Below are 18,092 nucleotides of genomic sequence, written 5' to 3'. Positions count from 1 at the left end.
AGGTTTTCAATTTTAATTCATACATCGACTCTAAAAAGTAAATAAACGTTGAAAGATTAACTTCAAAGAACGATGCGGTGATAAGTATGAAACGTGAACGACTTATATATGCCCTAAAATGATGTCACGTCATGCAGACAGCGAGTTATATAAAAATGCGGATAAGACAAAACAGCGATTAATCGCTTGGTATACAAAGTCACGTTTACGTCTGACTCTTTGGATTATCGTTTGACGAATTAGCCTGATAAATTACAAAATGGCTGGATTTATCGAAAATAGGACTTCTTTAAAATATTTCTTACAGAAAGACTTTTCCTATGTTTAAACCCTGAGGCGTAAATGAGATAAAAATACTTATCGTTGGAATATCTTTATAACCTCGAAAAGTAGCGCTTAGATGGATTCCGTTTTGAGCATTTCCATTCTGATGATTTTCAAGGTGAGGATCAGGGAAGATATCGAGAAAATATTTACATATAAATGTGATTTGATAGCAAAAGAGATAATAGAAATACTATAAATCTAACTCACGAAGGCACAGAACTTTTGCAATTAAGTGGCTGGAAGCAGATTGAAATAAAATGAAACTTGCGAGGTTCCGTAGGACAGTCGACAAAGATAATTTGATTTGATGTTTTTTTTTTTATTATTATTATTTTTAACTAAAGGCAGCAAAGGGAGCTGCCGTCTTTTTCTAAAGTCAATACAATTTCAAACACCAACAATGTTAACCACAAAAAAAAAAAAAAACGACTTGCATCTCCATGACTTTTGTTATCCAGGTGAAATTGAACAGTTCGAAATTTTCAGCTAAGGGAGTGACAGCAACAAAGAAACAAAGCTTAGCATCCATTGTTGAAATCTCAACGATTGATGCGAATTTGTTCAACTGAACATTAGAGATTCTCTGCTGAGGTGAACGAAAATTTGCATCTTTCTTTATGCGCAAGTCTCATAAGATGATAAACGACAGTTAGCGAGTGTTTATTCAGTAAATTCGTCACAACAAGAAAACATTTAAAGCAGGTGAATCCACACAATAACCAGTTATTCTTTTTCAGGGAAAATTCACAAGAGAAAAAAAATATATACTTTGTCACACAACTAATGAGTCACTAGCTCTAGAAGAAAAGGGCCGGGGTTACCTCTGCACCCGCTGAAGAGCATATGCTTAAATCTCTCCGCTTCATAACTGTTTGGCCATTGTCAGTGCGGTTACTGACAATCACAAGCACTCTCTAGTGTTCTTCCATTTAGCGCTGCTAAACTGAATTGAAAATTTCTCCATGTGATGGTTAATTTGTGTGAATAATAAATGAGTTACAATCATGAAAAACAAACAGACGTTAATAATTTCGCATGCAAAAACGTGGGCAACCTGAGTGTCTTAGAGTAGCTGACTCTCTTTCTCTCTGTACCACGAGTCATGCTCCCGAAGCTTGCAGTCAATACATTCAAAAGAAATGATCAACACTGCGTAAATCGCCATTTACACAGTCCTTAAGAAGCTAATTTATTTCTGATACTCGGTTAGCAAGCATTAGACAAAGACGGCAAGAAAGTGAGTTCCAAACAATAGAAATCGCTAGCCAATAACACTGTCTCTTCAAGCAGATGTTTGACTAATGACTCGATTCGACTTTCCTTGTTGTGTTTCAAACAGGTACCATATGTTTCGCGGTTACTCTTTCTCATGGAAGTCAACGATAACAACGTGCTAGCTATGCCCGATACGACACACGCGAACGGATTTGTAGAAGAGAAACAACGAACTACGCCACAGTTCTGGGTTGAGCGATCCGTCAGAGGAAATTCCCGGGGAACTCGACCGCAAGTCAAGAACTGGTGACTTCATACCTTTTTTAAGTGTCGATCTTGTCGCCCAGTCGTAAACATTTGGCCTTGAATGTTTTGTGGCCTAACTTTAGAACTTATTTTGTAAAGCACGTTTTGTAAAGAGCGGCGAAAGGGAACTGTGCGATAACCGTATCAGATCAAGCAAAAAGATTAGAACACTTCTACAAAGTACTCATTTTGAGTTTTTTGCTGATAACCGGAAATTTAAAGCACAACTTGGATCGCATGGCTCTTCGATTTGGAAACACTACAAGACTTCATCACATTGACTTCCCCAAACCTTGTACAGAAAGTGGGGCACAGACTTGGGAGCAAACAATGCCAGAGACGCAACATGAGTTGAAACAATCTCCGCAAGGAAATCCCAGTCATAAAACATCAAAAGTTAATGTTAAGATCCGCAGAAAACATGAAAAAGAGAACACTAAAAAATCTCGACAAGATGGAATTGCGCAACCTACAGAACTAAAAAGCGAAATCTTACAAAACAGTGGCAATTGTGGGTACAGTCTGGAGGCCGTTTCAAACCGATCACCATTAGGCAGTTTGATGACTCAACAGTCCATAGCGACTTGCCATATGAACTTAACCGTTGAGTGGGACGTTTTAGACTCGTTCTCGGAGTTTGCGACGTTTTTGGAATTACAAAATCCTATCTGTCCCGCTCATCTTATTGACACGCCAGAGAAGCTTCTTAGTGTTTTGTCCTACGAGTTTTACTGAAACAGCGGTGTGACATGAATATTCACAAAGCTTACTGTGGTTAATTTCAGGGCATTTAGCAACGCTCATCGTAGAACAAGAATTGAGACGATTCGGCGAAAAACTTGCCAAGGGTCAACCAGATTGGGTTAGGATAAAAACACACAACATTGGAAAAAAGTAAATTTACCTTGAAATCTGTTTATTTTATTTCCTTGTCATTGGTAAACGCGAACGAAATTTTTTTTTCTTTTGTTGTTTTTCTTATAGTCGACTGACCCCCTTAAGTTTTAAATATCACACCGAATTTCTAAAATTATTTGACTTTTAAAAATCTTGTCATTGTAATTTTGCTTGTACCACCTTGTCCTTGCATATTTCAAGCGTTTAGTAATTAAGTATACAAACTACGCGACTTAAGCTGACTTCTAAGCGAGCAAAAAAGGCATATTGAATGTACAATTTAGTCTTTCGCGCATCCCGTTTACCTTTTCGACGCGCGCCGTTGTTTTGCGATACGAGTGTCGCGTGTTGCTTAAATCTTTTAAATCGTACGCCATTACCCTTTAACGCGCGCGACGATAAAGATCTATTTTAAGATACCACTTTCCTGTAAAGTCATTAATATTCCTCTATGATTGCCACCTGTATAAGTGATATTCACGCGCTGTATTTAAGGGATGCACTGAAGGAGAGCAGGGAAGAGATGTGCTGAAGTTTTAAACTTTAGTTAAAGAACTTGGTGAAATTAAATTTTGACTTTTACCACAATGATATCAAACATGTTCTAGCCAGTGTTCCACTTGGTTTGTGAAAGAGTATTTTTAGTTAAAGCACCTTCTTGTTTTGTTTTAACTTCCCAAAAAAGCGCATTCAATGTTTTCGCTCGGTTGACCTGAGATACTACCAATTGTGTCCTGAAGTTTGTACTATTTCTCAATTAAGAGAGAATGAACTGATTCCTTTTCTGTTGTAAGTTTTCTTATCCAATTTTTTATTTCAAACCTTGACAAATTTAAACTGTAATGAACGTATGATAATAACCTTTCTCGGTAAACACTTCTCAACACCTTTCCACTATCGCCTGAAAAAAAAACCAAATAAACGGTTTCGTTTCGAGTTTAAAGACCTGATTCATTTCTACTTTTTATTAAATTTTAATTTCTAAACTTCAATTTGAATTTTTTTTTGTGGGCGGTTTCTTTACATATTGAAAGCAACTATGCTAAGCCGTTGATTTTTTATTATCATTTTTTTTTTGTTACGGCTGGAGGAAATGAAAATAATGAAAGGGCCAGTTTTTCCATGCGGTTTATTGTTATTTTATCTGTTATTTCTTGGCTGATGTTAAGAATACGTCACAGCCCTAAAAAGTGTCGTTGATAGAAATAACATAAGTTTACTCATAGCGATGATTTTCTCTCAGTGTGCTATAGCTCAAGAAAGCAGAGAGAATTGTCTATTGCAACCGTTTGAAATAAGACGGAGACTTCTCTGCCAAGATTTGAGAACTTTACTCAAAATTTTTTTTTCGTTATTGTTGAAAGAAGGAACGGCGAAGGACGTGCGCTTAAGGCTTGAATTTTGATCGCAAAATTTCTTGGCCTGCACGTATGACTCAAGACAATGGCCAGCTGATTCTTCAATTGATGTTTGTCCAGCTTCTCTTTGATGACACAAAGGCGACCTCATGATCATAAATTCATGCTAATGGCTCCCCTAAATAGAGGTTTTTGTTTTCGGTCTTTTAAAAGTCGTGATTACCATATTATTAAACCGAAGTTAGATCTCTCAACTAAGATCACATTCAAGAAACTTTTGTGTTCGAGAAACAAAGCAGTATTCATGTACCTGCATGTGTGTTGATAATCGTCTCTCCTGATATCGGCGCACTTTGAGGAGAGCAAACGAGAATTTAAACCGATAACCTACGGTTACTTGCCACCGGCTAGAATGTTGATAGCAAAGTCTTAATTAACGTGTCTTGAATTATTTTATTCTCTTTTGGGAAAAGAATATGAAACATAAAAGAAACGTGAACGGTCAAGTTAATTTATCGGCTCAGTAAAAAGGAAAAGAAAACAGCGACAGATGATCAAAAAATGTGTTTTTAATTGTTTTGGTTCGCGATTGGTTTGATGGTATATTGCAAATAAATTTAGGGACAAACGGCACCAGTTCTAAAGCTGTTTGTTATTTTAAGACGAGAACAATGTTGGTCATAGTTTACAATAATCTTGCTCGGCGGTCTCCTTAGAAAAAGGAAAGTATACTTTTGAGAGAGGTTAGCTTCTTTGACACAGTCAACTTCTAACATAAGTTTTTGCTTCAATAAATGTAGTTGTGCCAGATATTTTACTCGTGAATATCATACTTCATGTTTTGAGCTCTTTTCCTCAAGATATTCGTTGGAAACCTTGTATTGGAGAATAGAGGATAAAGCTTAAACAAAAAATTTTCTTGAACGTTTTCGCGCGGCCAAAGTCGTCAATCCTTTTTACACAAGATATGTAATGAACAAGTAATAAAAAGTTCAAATGTTTATTTGACATCACTTGAAAAATAATTTTTAAAACTGCTTTAAATTTTTTTTTTTTCAATTCTGATTGAATTTTATTTCCGTATAATTCATTCAGACGACTCCTTTCTATTTAAACGTTTTGTCGGCAAACATTCTGACCGTTTCTCTCGCTGGTTGTTTTCATCATTAAGAACAACTATCGTCATTTAATTGCAATAATAAAACAGTTAATATTCCAATCCTGCTGGCCTTCTCGTTATTTACTTTGGAACCTGAAATAACCAAAATGTCCATTGATTTTTCTTTCCTCTTCGATAAACTGACGTCCAAATATTTCCAATTTTTTTTTAAAAATATAATTATCATCAACTATCCTTTTGCTAGAAGGTGTTGGTTTCACTCGTGTCCTTTAAACTTTTAGTACATTTTTGCATTGTATGTCTTCATCGAACAAAATTTAGAGAGATTTTTTGACTAAAAGCTTTTATCTCTCTAGCCCACGAAAGCGTATTGTTATTGTTTGTCAAGTACAATAACAATAAAAATACAAAAAAAATTTTATGTAATACTTTTGACGCACTCAAATTAAATCTTTGATGCAGTTTTAATGCGTGTAGATGAACTACTTTCTGTATACTAAACCAATATATAAGTAAATTTTGATGATTATGTTTATCAGTAGCAGGCCGTATTTCACTGTACGGCCCACCAAACTTAAAAGTTAAAGGAATCGAAACCTCCCCCCTCTATCCGGAATCCAATCAAGAACTTTACTAACTTTCATCTTAGAAAAAAATTAGTTTAAAGTTTAGTTATTTCCCGCCTTGCCTTTAATGATATAATATTTTGTCCAATTACTGACTGTCTTTTATAAAGGATATACAGCGCATTCAGATTGCTGCAGCCAGTTTTGTCTGCGGACACTGTGTAAACAGTATTGACACTATTCTCAAATTAGGCTGGTTGCCTATGAAAGAACGTAGGCAATGGCCTCTGACACTTTCCAGGATAGCGCGTCAGCCCTTTTCAATTCTTTGTCAGCAAATTTTAGACCTTGTAGTAATTTTAAGTCTCTTGGCAGGCAAACGTTAGCTATTCCTAGGGAGCGCTACCGGACCGGCGCGCAATAATCTTTTTAGTCTTTAATTCGTATTAATACATATTATATTCCTTTGTATAGAATTATGTAATTATGGCCCATGAGCTCTACACCTGGGCCATAAATATGAGCAGAAAAAACGGTTAGTAAGAGGAATTTGATAAAAAATTTTCAAGCGAGAAGAGCTACGATACAATGAAGTGGCTAACAAGGCAAGACAGAGTAAAAGAGGAGGGGGAGGGGTGTACGGAAGTGAGTGTCACGATTCCATTTTACCTACGTACCGACCCAAAGCAGAATTCCCAGAATTCCTGTTCCCGTGTCGCCATGGTTTTAGAGAGCCATGACAGCTAACAGCTCAAGTTGAGACTTGAGCCCATACAATATATGTATTTGGTATCAGTTGAAACAAGAGGTAATCATTAGATTCAGAATGCGGCATTTTCACTGTATCCTCTCTGGGGTTTCGTTTTAATAAGAGGCACGGAAACAACTTTTACTGAAGCAGTCGAGCTAAAACGGGCCTCGACAGAAACTGTTAGAATATACATTCCTCAGATAAGCTCAAAGCCTAAAAAAACCTTTTGTTAATTAAATTTTACAAACTTTGTTTGGGGTTGTTAATGAACAGGATCTCATGAGGAACCGTGCCACTAGAAAGAAGTAAACGTATCTTCTTTCTGCGCCTGTCAGATAGCTTACGGTCACATTGCCAAACTTCTACTATCCAGGATAGTTGGTGCACAGAGGCATTTTATGTTTGTTATGCTAAATCAACGAGGCCTAACGTGGCCTATACGTTGCTGCTTTCTCGATGCCGGCTATCTCGCCTTCCTTCGCGAGTCAAGGCCTAATGTCACTACCATTGGCTCCCTGATGTCCATTCAGGGGCTTTCACCTATCATCAATTTGTCATCAGAAAATTATCTCACAAGGGTACCACGATATCCACAGCCTCTTCTTCCGGCTAAACGATAGACCTGGGCCCAATGGACCCAAGATCTATCATTTCTATCGGTCTATCGTCTATCTGAGCGAGTGCATGCTCTAACCCTAAAACCCTAACCCTACCCCACGCCTTGTCTCAGGCCCCCAACTGATGAATTTATCAACAGGGCTCTACCCTTATTGGAATCTCACATCGCGTTCAGTTAGTTAGAAGTGAAGAGGAATAGAGGCTGTGAATAACCTAATTGGAATGAGATCACGTTCATTGTGCTGGCGAAGGAGAAGAGGATCTCTTTCCAATTGTTTGAGGTGTTGGGTTGCTTAACATGAGCAACTTTGGTGTGATGGTACCAGCTCACAGTTAGATCTATCCTAAGTGACAAAATCACATTACAGATGCAATCATAACTTCACGAAACACATTCTTACTTGGTTGCTTACCATTTGTTATTTTGCGGAACAGTTATGCATAAATCATCGATTATTAGGAACCAGTGTCACAATATTTTCAGTCATTCTTTGCAACGTTCAGAGCTACCTATACCCTCCAACATGATGGCCGAGACCACTAAAATATCAGTTCAGTAAGATAGGAATATAACAGAAGAAATCATTCACCGAGAAGGAACAAGGATGGCTTAGTTTGGAGAGAATTACATGGCCAGAAATCCGTGACAGCATGGCCGCCACGCATGCGCATCGATGTCGAACTCGGTCTTAGGTTACAAACGAGTCGCAAAATCACTACAAGGAAAACAGTGCGCTTTCAGCTAACCTTCTTTTAATAATTGCTCCTGTGTTACAACCGCCAGAGGAGACAAGTTCTTCCAGATCGCAAAATAAAGTGGATTATATGTACAACCTTTCGCTGCGTGCTCTGTGTGCATTTGCATGTGTTAAAGCGGTTCCCGAAGCAATTTTTGTTGGACGTAGAAATCCTCGCACTCCGCCATACATTTCCTTAATAACTGTCCGAAGGTAGCATAAATTGTCGAAAATCAACCCACTTCACGGGTTCACAGGAATGTTCTTCCAGATCGAACTGGTTTGTTCACATGCTAAACTTCATTTATAGTGCAAAAATAGGAGCCATTGAAGCCACTAAATCGGTTCCAAACTTGGTGGAAAAACGGCCCAAATACTGCTAAATAGTTCTCAATGTGACGCCATTTTTAAAACCCAAGAAAAATTTCGGGAAAACGCCATGTTTTTAGTCGACCGTCAACCGTAGTTTCTAGCCCCTTCGTCCTCCATCTTGAATCCCAAAATGCTTTACTTGACCTATGTAACCGTGCCTTTAATAAATTGTGCAATGGCGTTACACAATATCCGAAAATTTGCAAGTAAAATGAGCGACGAATTTAGTCAATGTTGCTCGCGTTTTAAGGATGCAATCAAATTCACTCAACCGGAATTAAGATATGAGGCGAGGGAAAAAGAGAAAAGAGTGCTTTTTACTTTGGAAATTCCTTATCCTCTTTTTAGAGAATGGCATAAAACTGTTCAAGAACGAAACGTTCTGTCGCGTGACACTTCCGGTCAAGATTTGTCAAGCGGATGTGAAGAGATAGAGGCAAATTCTCCTTCTACAAGCGCAGCAGAAAATTCACCCACGGCAAAAAGGTTCAGCTACATAGATTTGGTGGAAAAGTGCACATTCGGGCAATGCTTTGCCTTTAGCGATGATGAAAATATACGAGATGGAATCGATGAAGCTTTGTTAAATATTGCTTATAAAATTTCATTAGATTACAAAAAAACTAAGGGCAGGGCAAGAAAAGAGTTGGATAATCGAGTCCGAAAGTTTCATGTTATGGAGGGTCAAACAAAACCTGTACATGAACTCTATCAAGAAATTGAAAACATACAAAATGAGCTACAAGATTGGAAAAAGGCCTATGAAGATTTAGAGTTGGAGAAGGAAAGAATCTATGAGGAAATGGTGCTGGCAGTGAACCAAAAGGAAAATGAAACCCAAGTTTTGCAGAAGACAAACAAAGAGCTTGAAGATTATATTGCATCATTGGAAAATTCTGTGGGAGTTAGTTCATACCAGGGAAAACCTCTTTCAACTATGAAAAATAAGTTCAGGACCTTGAAAACTTTTATTTCACGAGCCGAAGCTGCTCTCTGGTTCTGCTCTTCCTTTGGTGTTGAACTAGTTGGGTTAACTGTCAAAGAATCAGACAGTGATGTGGTTCACAACATAACAAGTAAACCCAACTGTCAAGATTTACCCACTCAAGCAGGAGAAAGAAAGTATAGTACCTTGTCCACACATGAAAAAGAGAATGTTGAAAAAATCCTTTTCTTACTGGACAAATTTTGTGTGGGGGATTCATTTTACCATGAAATTTCCATGATCACTGATAGTCTACCAAGGTCCTACTTGGTCAAACAATGCCGTGATCAACTGAACAAAATGAGCAAAATTGAACCTCTAAATGCTAAGTTTGAAGGGGCCAAAGTAACTTCCGCTGAAACAGTGTTTAAAATACATATCTCTGATTTCCTGAAGCAAAACAGTGACTTTGACCCCATCAATGATAAAATAAAAATCAAAATCAATGGTGATGGTGCCAGAATGACAAGAAATTCAAATTTTATTTTACTTTCATTTTCCATTCTGCAAACAGAGGAGTCCGTAATGTCTGCAAAAGGAAACAGAACTCTTGGCATAGTCAATGGAACCGAGAGTTACCACACAATAAAAGAGTCATTCCAGAGTTTATTCAATGAGGTAAATGACTTGACTGCCAAAGGTAAAATGAATGTGGATGGCCAAGAGATTCAAACTGAATTATATCTTGGTGGTGATTATAAATTTATTTTACTGATGCTTGGACTGAAGGGGGCAACATCTAATTATGCTTGTGCCTGGTGTAAAACACACAAAAATGATCGCTGGAGAATCAACAATGACTATACAAGTTATAACACTCCCCCCTTAGCAAGAACACTGAAAGAAATGTTTGAAATGTCTAAAAAATCCAGAGATAATTACTGTTGTGATAAACAACCTATACTAAATATACCACTGGATCGTATAGTGGTAGACGAGCTGCACTTAATGCTGAGAATCACAGATATTTTGATTGGAAATCTAGTGCAGGAGTGCCTTGACTGGGATAAAGATGATGACTTAGACCATAAAAAGGGGGCAGCAACAGGATTACACCTAAAAAGCCTTATTAGGGTAATCAAATCTTGTGGTGTTTCTTTTGATGTGTGGGAACTAAGAAATGCAGATGGGAAAGGTAGCGGGAAACATGACTGGACAAGTCTCCTTGGAAAAGACAAAAAGATCCTTTTAGCTGACCTTCCCAGTAAGCTACATAGCATTCTCCACCCAGAAACAGCATCAACTGTGGTTGCAGTCTGGACAGAGTTTGCAGAAATTTACAAAGTTGTCAATGACTGGAACCCTGAGAAAGACCCCACAGAATTTTTCATGAAAGCCAAAGAGTGGATTTCTCTTTTTGTCAGTCTAAATGGCAAAAGAGAAGGGTATGAGAAAGCCAGAGTTACCCCATACATGCACATTATGGTAGCACACATTCCCAAGTTCTTTGAGCTCCACCACTCAGTCAAAATATTTACAGGGCAAGGAGTTGAAAAGAACAATGATGTAGCACGTGCAATAATTCTGAGAAAGTCCAACAAGTGGGATTCTGCAGGAGATGTTCTGCGACAAGAGCAACGTCAGTGGGAGCTTAAAGAACACGAGCGGGAAGTACGCAATTACATGAAGCGCAAGGAGAGCTACTGGGATGTTGAAATTAAAGAAAACCGAAAAAAGGCACGAGTAAATTTAAGTCAAGATCCTCTCCAGCAATCTATTGAAGCTCAAAATGAACATCCCCTCCCTGAGTCCACTACCACTGACACTAGCTGTTCTCATATGACAGTGAAGCAATTGAAAGAAGAATTAAAGAAGAGAAATGCAAGAGGATTCAGCAACAAAACCAAGGCTGAACTAATTAAACAACTGGAGGAAATTTGTCAATGAGAAAATATGGAATATTTAGTATTCTGGGAGCATGAAATGGCTTTAGTTACTCTAAGGGGGGACTCCCTTACACATTCAAAATTATATAAACAAACTCACATGAAAAGCTACATGACAAGCAAAGAGTGCAGTGAAAACACATCAACTCAACAAAATTATAATTAACTTTGTAAATAAAAGCAATTTCAAGCAAATTCATACTGCGGATTAAGCCTAGGGTTATTAGATAGGGGCCATGTATATTTTGTACATTCAACTCACTTGTTGGTCATATTCTTATCAGCTTTTGCGTTCAGGTGGAACCCCTTACAGTCCCTAAAGCCATTACAGTTAATTTCAATTTCACTTTCTGTTTATAATATCTATGATTGAATAGTTACAGGTTGGCGACTGAAATCAATTGATAGTTTCTCAATTAACATTCTCTGATCTTCTTGAATTTTCCCATTTATAATAGAATATGTTTTTGGTGATTTTGCTAAAAACAATCTAATTTTAAATGGATATTTAACCCTTACCCCATCCCCATTACAATCAATAACCCTATCCCAGTTTTCTGGTAAATCACATTTTTTTAAATCATCCTTATCTAACAAAGTATACCCCTTCTCCCTTCCCTCCCTTCCTTTACCATAAAACAAAAAACGAAAACAATCATGATCAAAGTCCAAAATAGCATTAGACCTTGATTTGCTTCTTAATTTAAAGAGGACTGATAATCTCAGATTATCAACGTTTCGAGTTAGCCTCTCTTTATCAACAATTGGCTTGTCATAAGTTCTGTAAGAAAAATAATGAAAATGGAAACATTGTAAGAGGGGTTGTCTATGAACAAGTAATACTCAAAGCAATGCAAAGGCAGAAGAAAAAGAAAAGCAGCAATCACTGCGTGTATTATTGGTGAAAAAAATTAGTTAAGTATAAACCTTTCTATGAATGAGCTTATACGAGTGCATCTCTCTTGCTAATTCCGTATTTCAGCATGTTCAATTGTAATGGTAATTTAAGTACAGTTTGAAAAAATGATACAACAATAAATACCTAATAAGATCGGTAGTCAAGTTATCTTCATCTTCCCAACTATTATGAAACGCGCTGTATCCCTTCCATTTCACCAAATATTGAACCTGAAGATTTTAATTATAAAACTTTAGCATGTAAGAAAATTAATGACATACATCGTAGACCAGGGCAAATTGTGAACTCACCGTTCCATGTGATGTCCTCCTCGAGATTAACCTTTCCACGGCAAAATAATCAGAAGAAACATTAGCTTTCCTTTTTCTACTTTTTTTTTCATCCCAAAGAAGGTCCGCAGAAGAAACATTGTGTAATTGAAGAAATAAACCGCGGCTATTCTTGCTCGAATCCCTTACGCCGCTCGCCATAATTTGCTGTATGTAATCTGATGCAAGAACGCATGCGTAGTAGGAATTTTTTTCGATACACGAGCCCCCGTTTCAAACCGCTGACTGTCACAGATTTCTGGCCATGCGAAGGATTGCAAATTGCTGACTCGAACTTGATTGTTCCTTTAAAAAAAAAACCCTAATTCCAATTTGATGAACTGGTGACCGTCTCGAACTGCTCTTTAAATCATTGAAAACCTTAACCACCCAAATGATTGGAGCAGCTGTTTCATTCACTGTAATTAAGTTAGCTTCTAGCGTTATCTTTCCATTTTTTTGCTTTTTCTGTCTTGTCTTTCAGTTGCTTGATTTGTTTCTCCCTTGCTTCAATTTTTCTCATCAGTTCAGTGTTGTCTTTTAACTGTTTTTGATAAAGACTCTCAGCCTGTGTCCTCTCTGCCTCAATATCTTCAAGATTTTTGTCTTTGAGCGCCAGTGCCTCAGTCATTCGTTTTTGTATCGTTTTGTATTCTAAGAGCTTTTCGTCCTTTTCCCGTTTTAAAGTTTCAACAACATGAGCGATGTCTCCTTCTTTCTTGTTCCTCTCTCTGATGAATTTATTTCTCTTTTCAATCTTGGCTTTGAGATCTCCTATCATGTCGTGTGCTTCCTGTAAAGTTCTTCTCGATGCCGTGTTATCATACTCCAGTTTTCTCACTTCTCTACCTTGACGATACATTAAACTCAGGTTCTTACGAAACACATCGCCTTCTACGAAGTCAACTCCTTCATTCAAAGAAGACAACAGATAAGGTTCAGTCAGGGCCCTTTGTCGTTTTGATTGAACTGGGATGGATGGAAGCTCGAATTCACCGTTCCTTGACAAATTACCTGAATCTCGACAAGGAGTTTTTAAAGACATACGGTTTGGTACTCCAGATCTGTTCATATTCTGTTGCCGAAGTTCAGTGTGTTCTGTACTCAGATGTTTATCTTCACCCCGCCTGGTTTTGCCGGTCTGTGTTGATGTACTTGGAACTTTGACTTTGCGGTGTGGACTAACACTCTTCGCTCTTACAATCTCTGGTTCAAGGAACTCCTGGTGTACCGCAACTTCCCAGATCAGACTTTGGTCAAAGCAAGTCTTACTTTCAGTTTTCTCGTCTACAGGCGAGAATTCGCTACCATCGAAATCGTTGTCAGGATCAATTGAGGGCAGCGAAGCGACTAAACCATCCGCTGCCATATTTAATCTTTTCAAGTTTACGGCTTTTCAAAAGTTGTCTGTCCTGGCTGAAGAGTCGAAAGTCGCCTTCAAGTCAGTACATGTATCGTGATGTTCAATCCTATGACTCAGCACACCGTTATTGTTCGACCCTTTTCGTGACAGGGGCAGGAAATCAAATTAAATTTAGTTCTGCCTAACCAACGCCAGAGAAAAAATAATGTTTACTTGTTACCACGACGTCGCATATAATTAACGCAGACGTCAAGTGTCATAACAAAGGCGTCAATTTCACTTCATGTAAGTACCTTAGACGGATGCTAACGAGATAGCTCAGATGATATGATGATATGTAATGAACACTGAGTGTTACTGAGGAAATCGGCGAGACTCAAAAGTCACCCAACTCAAAATCATGCGTCACCGGGTTGTAGAGTTAACAAAACGCATGTCACGTTTGACTTAATTACTATCACTGCTTTATTAAGGGCAAGGCACAAATGTCAGTAATTAGCATTTATGGACGAATGTCTTGTTTAACAGGTCTACTGCTCCAGCGTCTTTAGAGCGGAAGTCTAACATGTCACTGCACTTCAGTTTGGTTGGGGTCAATAATGTGCTTAACTTCTGGTGATATCGACAAGGCCTGCAAAACGACCCAATGAACATATCAACAGTGGACAGACTGATAACACAATTGCAAATAAGTCGTCATGCTTAGACGGATACTCATGGACTACCACTAAACAGTAAACGATTATTTATTAAGATGACGATATCACCACAGCAGAATAGATACTGGCTAAACGAGCTACTATCCATTCGTCGAACAAAAGTTATAAAGTAGTTTGTCCTACAGTCAATTTTGTACAATTATAGTCTGCCGTGTACAAAAACTTAAAAGCTCGTTACCATCTTCTCAAACAATGATTCCCTCAGCAATTGTTATTCGCGTGTATTAAGCTAAAACTTCAACCAAATGTTAATTGACTTCCAATAACTGACGCTTTTGTTTTCCAATGCTGAGAGACAAACGAAAAACAAAAGAAATCTACGCGGGCAAACATTATTAACATTAGGAATAATGGTAAGCTATATTTGCAAGAGCGGATAACATTTTCATTGCACCGGGGCTAAAGTATATAAGGCTGCACATATTGATTCGAACATCTTTCTGCACAGCCAGAGAAGGCAAACTCAGCAAACACATCAACTATATTGTTTCTTCAACTTTCTGGTGCTATTTGACGTAACAAAATTACAATGGCGTCTTAGAGCTACTGAAAGACAAAAACAAGAACTTTCCTCTGGGGAATAAGCACTACGCAAATTTTCTTTCAGCGAATGATCAATGCCATTAGGAAGATTTTGGTACTTGATTGTTAACAAGTAATTGCAGCTGCAACCCAGTGGCGGGAGCGAATTTTTATAATCAGTCGTTCGAGATCTACGAAATTACAACGTCGAGGCACAATATATTGATAAAGAAGAAGAAGACGAACGTTTCGAAAGTATTTCGAAGGAAATATATCAAGTCCTTTTCTCCAATCAGGAAAAATAGTATTGCGCTCTGTCGTCTCTTTATAATCATGAGAAGGGCAACAATTTGTCATCAAGAGAGAACAATTCAAGTCAATAATGACGCACTGCTCTCGCTCGAGAGGAGTAAAATTGACATTATGAACGAAGTTGCGAGGGCGTATCACGAAATTGAGGAATTGAAAGCAAAGCTCGCCAAGAAAAACAGTCAAATAAAGAACTCTCACGACTTTCAGGACACTCTCTTACTTCAGGCAGAGAAACTAAGGTACGAAAAAGAGCAGATAAGTCAAAGATGCGACAGTGTTATGCAGGAAATGATGGATCGCCTTCGGGTCAAGCAGGACATCATCTCACAAGTCAGGGAGCAGATCGAGAAATATGTTAAGCTGAAACTTGAGGTCCAAAACAGGAACCAAGTCCTAAGAGAGCGGCTTGAGAAGCGAGACAAGATAATCGCTGGACTGAAAACTAAATTGACAATGATGAGTAGCTGGACTGTGCGTTCCACAAGCAGCGCACAAATTGTGAGTTGAAGTTGGAGATAAGTGATAATAATACGCCTACTATCGACTAAAAGGTATCGGGCTTTAATCCAAAGCGGTCCATGCCGACATATGAGAAGGGGCTTCGACAGTTTCCAGCGGATCTGCCAGATCGAAGCGAAATTCAATATTTGTTAGTCTTAAAACTTTGACGTACATGTTTATAGGCGGAAAAATGGCTATATACGCAATGATCACAGAAGAGTAGTTGGAGGCGTGAGAATCAATTCCGTTCAGATGGAGAGTGATACAATCTCAAGTACTTAGAAATATTCATGTGCGCACATTATCGTTGTGGTTGGAGAGGACATAGCTTCATCTCATTAATAGAGGAGAGTAACGGAGGATCAAATGCTAACGAATCCAACTTCATACCTGGTTTAGTTGTGTATACTACAGTTGAAATACCATTCCCCTTCTTAAATTGCTAAGTCATCACTATAGTGACAAAGCAAAAGGAATCCGGCTTCAAATGGCAGAGTTGAGAGCGTATCAATAGATTAATACTAAAGGAAACTTAAGAGATGGAATTACTGCTTCGCAAACAGCGCCACGAACGTGATTAAACGCATGATATGTCGTTAAAAACGGTGTCAACTTTTGAAACAGAAACGTTTTCAAACACACGTACTTTCAATCGTGCTGATTCTTTGTAAACGCGGAGATGTTATTTGTTGATTTTATTACGTTATTTGCTCATATTTCACGCTTCGATGCCATCGTTGGTTGCCTTTTTGACACATAAATGACGTCCAGGGCCAAAATCTTTTGTGAAAAAAATGATGCTCACATTGTTAAGACTGGGATAGGACCATTCCGCGTTTGACATTTTTACGCATTGTAGAAAAAGATGTATTGACAGGCTTCCCGATCAATTAAATTCCATAGCAACCATGAACAGGCATCAAACAAACGGAAGGAAGTCATATAACTGTCAAGTTATATCGTAGTTCAATTCAACTACGCTATATTAATGCAAAATGAAACAGTGCGTTACTTAATAGCAATCACCGTATCTTAGCTATTACGTAAATAAAGACAATTCAATTATATGCGATATTGGTGTTGCAGGTCGGTGTCAATTACATGCTCTTTTCTCTTCCTAAACCGCTGTCTAGGAATACTGACTCCAAACGCCCATTTCTGCCCTTCAGGTTTGATCATATCTCATAATGTTTTCAAACACTTCATCTAATTAAATTTAGTAGAACTTTACCCAGGAATAAGGTCTGATGTAAATAGATACAACTGTCTGATCCTAAAACTTAATAAAAAAAAACCCGACGCATAAGTTTGTTATAAACTTCGAGGAATGTTCTGCCCTCAAAACGATCAAAAGCTCTGACATTTCTCAGAATCATTTGTTTAATCTCGAAATGTCGATCGTTGCCAAGGTCAAGGATGAGTCAAGAATGAGCATCTTTCTCAAAATAGTTTCATTAACTGTCTACCTTGAAGCAATGTACTAAAATTAGAATTTTGGTCTCCCTCCATCGGTCTAATAAGTGCAAATTTATTTCGATTTGCAACCTCAGGTGGTCAGCACTGACGGTAAACACATTTAAAACACCTTGTTTTTCAAGAATAATCTTTCAAAAAGCTTCTCTGGCTGATACCAACAAAGACTTAGATAGATGTCGGTATTAAGACAAAGCAATGTAATTGTTTTGAAGAGAGCAGCGTAGGATATTACCTCCGTAGGGGGGCGGGCAGGGACGCAGGGTGCCATTTTGCAAGATTACCCTCTCAAGAACAATTTTCCCACTGATTAAGTTCGAGAAAAAGGCTTGAGACACCAGGACATTGAATTTCTCAACGGCATTTATTTGTGGATGGAAAATGTTTAAATTTCCTAAACAAATTCTGTAAACTATTTTGTTATCCTTCGCTTCTTCGCACTTTTAGAGATCCCGAAATAATAGAAAGAGTCGAGTACAATATCCGAAAAAACTAAGAGAGACCGGGAAGCATTGCTGCTAATATTGACAATATCATTAATTTATCGAGATAATACTGTGACAGACGTTTTGTTTATAATAGTAGTGCGCTATTATTTTCTGATTTTTCTATTTCTGATTGTGATTTATATAGGTATCCCTGTCTTATTGTATTTCAAGACTCTTCCACTCCGCTAGATTGGCTCTGGTTATTTATGGGGTTGCCTAAAAGTGCGTTACTTTACAGTATAGTGATGTAAGGTACTAACTGTACGGTAAGGACAGCTGTCTAGCTTTATAAAGAGGATAGCGTAGTGATCATTAAACGAATTCTGTTTCGAAACAGAAATAAAAAGAC

The 18,092-nt window shown here is 37.9% G+C and overlaps 3 protein-coding genes across 3 annotated transcripts; 2 read left to right on the top strand and 1 right to left on the bottom strand.

Annotated features, from left to right (window-relative positions):
- The first annotated feature begins 1,392 nt into the window (after positions 1 to 1,392).
- Positions 1,393 to 3,333, top strand: LOC131796792 (uncharacterized). Its single transcript, XM_059114394.2, has 2 exons — positions 1,393 to 1,564; positions 1,667 to 3,333. Exon 2 carries the CDS (start codon positions 2,086 to 2,088, stop codon positions 2,581 to 2,583), a length of 498 nt encoding a protein of 165 aa, XP_058970377.1. The 5' UTR covers positions 1,393 to 1,564; positions 1,667 to 2,085; the 3' UTR covers positions 2,584 to 3,333.
- A 6,382-nt stretch (positions 3,334 to 9,715) lies between these two features.
- On the bottom strand, positions 9,716 to 16,444 carry LOC131796839 (lamin-like protein). The gene is made up of 4 exons (XM_066168784.1): positions 16,173 to 16,444; positions 12,348 to 14,359; positions 12,181 to 12,266; positions 9,716 to 11,919 (listed from the first exon to the last, which is right to left on the bottom strand). The coding sequence occupies exon 2, from the start codon at positions 13,732 to 13,734 to the stop codon at positions 12,796 to 12,798; it is 939 nt and encodes a 312-aa protein (XP_066024881.1). The 5' UTR covers positions 13,735 to 14,359; positions 16,173 to 16,444; the 3' UTR covers positions 9,716 to 11,919; positions 12,181 to 12,266; positions 12,348 to 12,795.
- On the top strand, positions 14,352 to 16,181 carry LOC131796840 (spindle assembly abnormal protein 6 homolog). Its single transcript, XM_059114444.2, has one exon. The coding sequence runs from the start codon at positions 15,303 to 15,305 to the stop codon at positions 15,786 to 15,788; it is 486 nt and encodes a 161-aa protein (XP_058970427.1). The 5' UTR covers positions 14,352 to 15,302; the 3' UTR covers positions 15,789 to 16,181.
- Positions 16,445 to 18,092: the final 1,648 nt, after the last annotated feature.

Source organism: Pocillopora verrucosa, chromosome 1, assembly GCF_036669915.1.
Source record: "Pocillopora verrucosa isolate sample1 chromosome 1, ASM3666991v2, whole genome shotgun sequence".
Classification (NCBI taxonomy): domain Eukaryota; kingdom Metazoa; phylum Cnidaria; class Anthozoa; order Scleractinia; family Pocilloporidae; genus Pocillopora; species Pocillopora verrucosa.
This window is presented reverse-complemented; position numbering and strand designations above follow the sequence as displayed.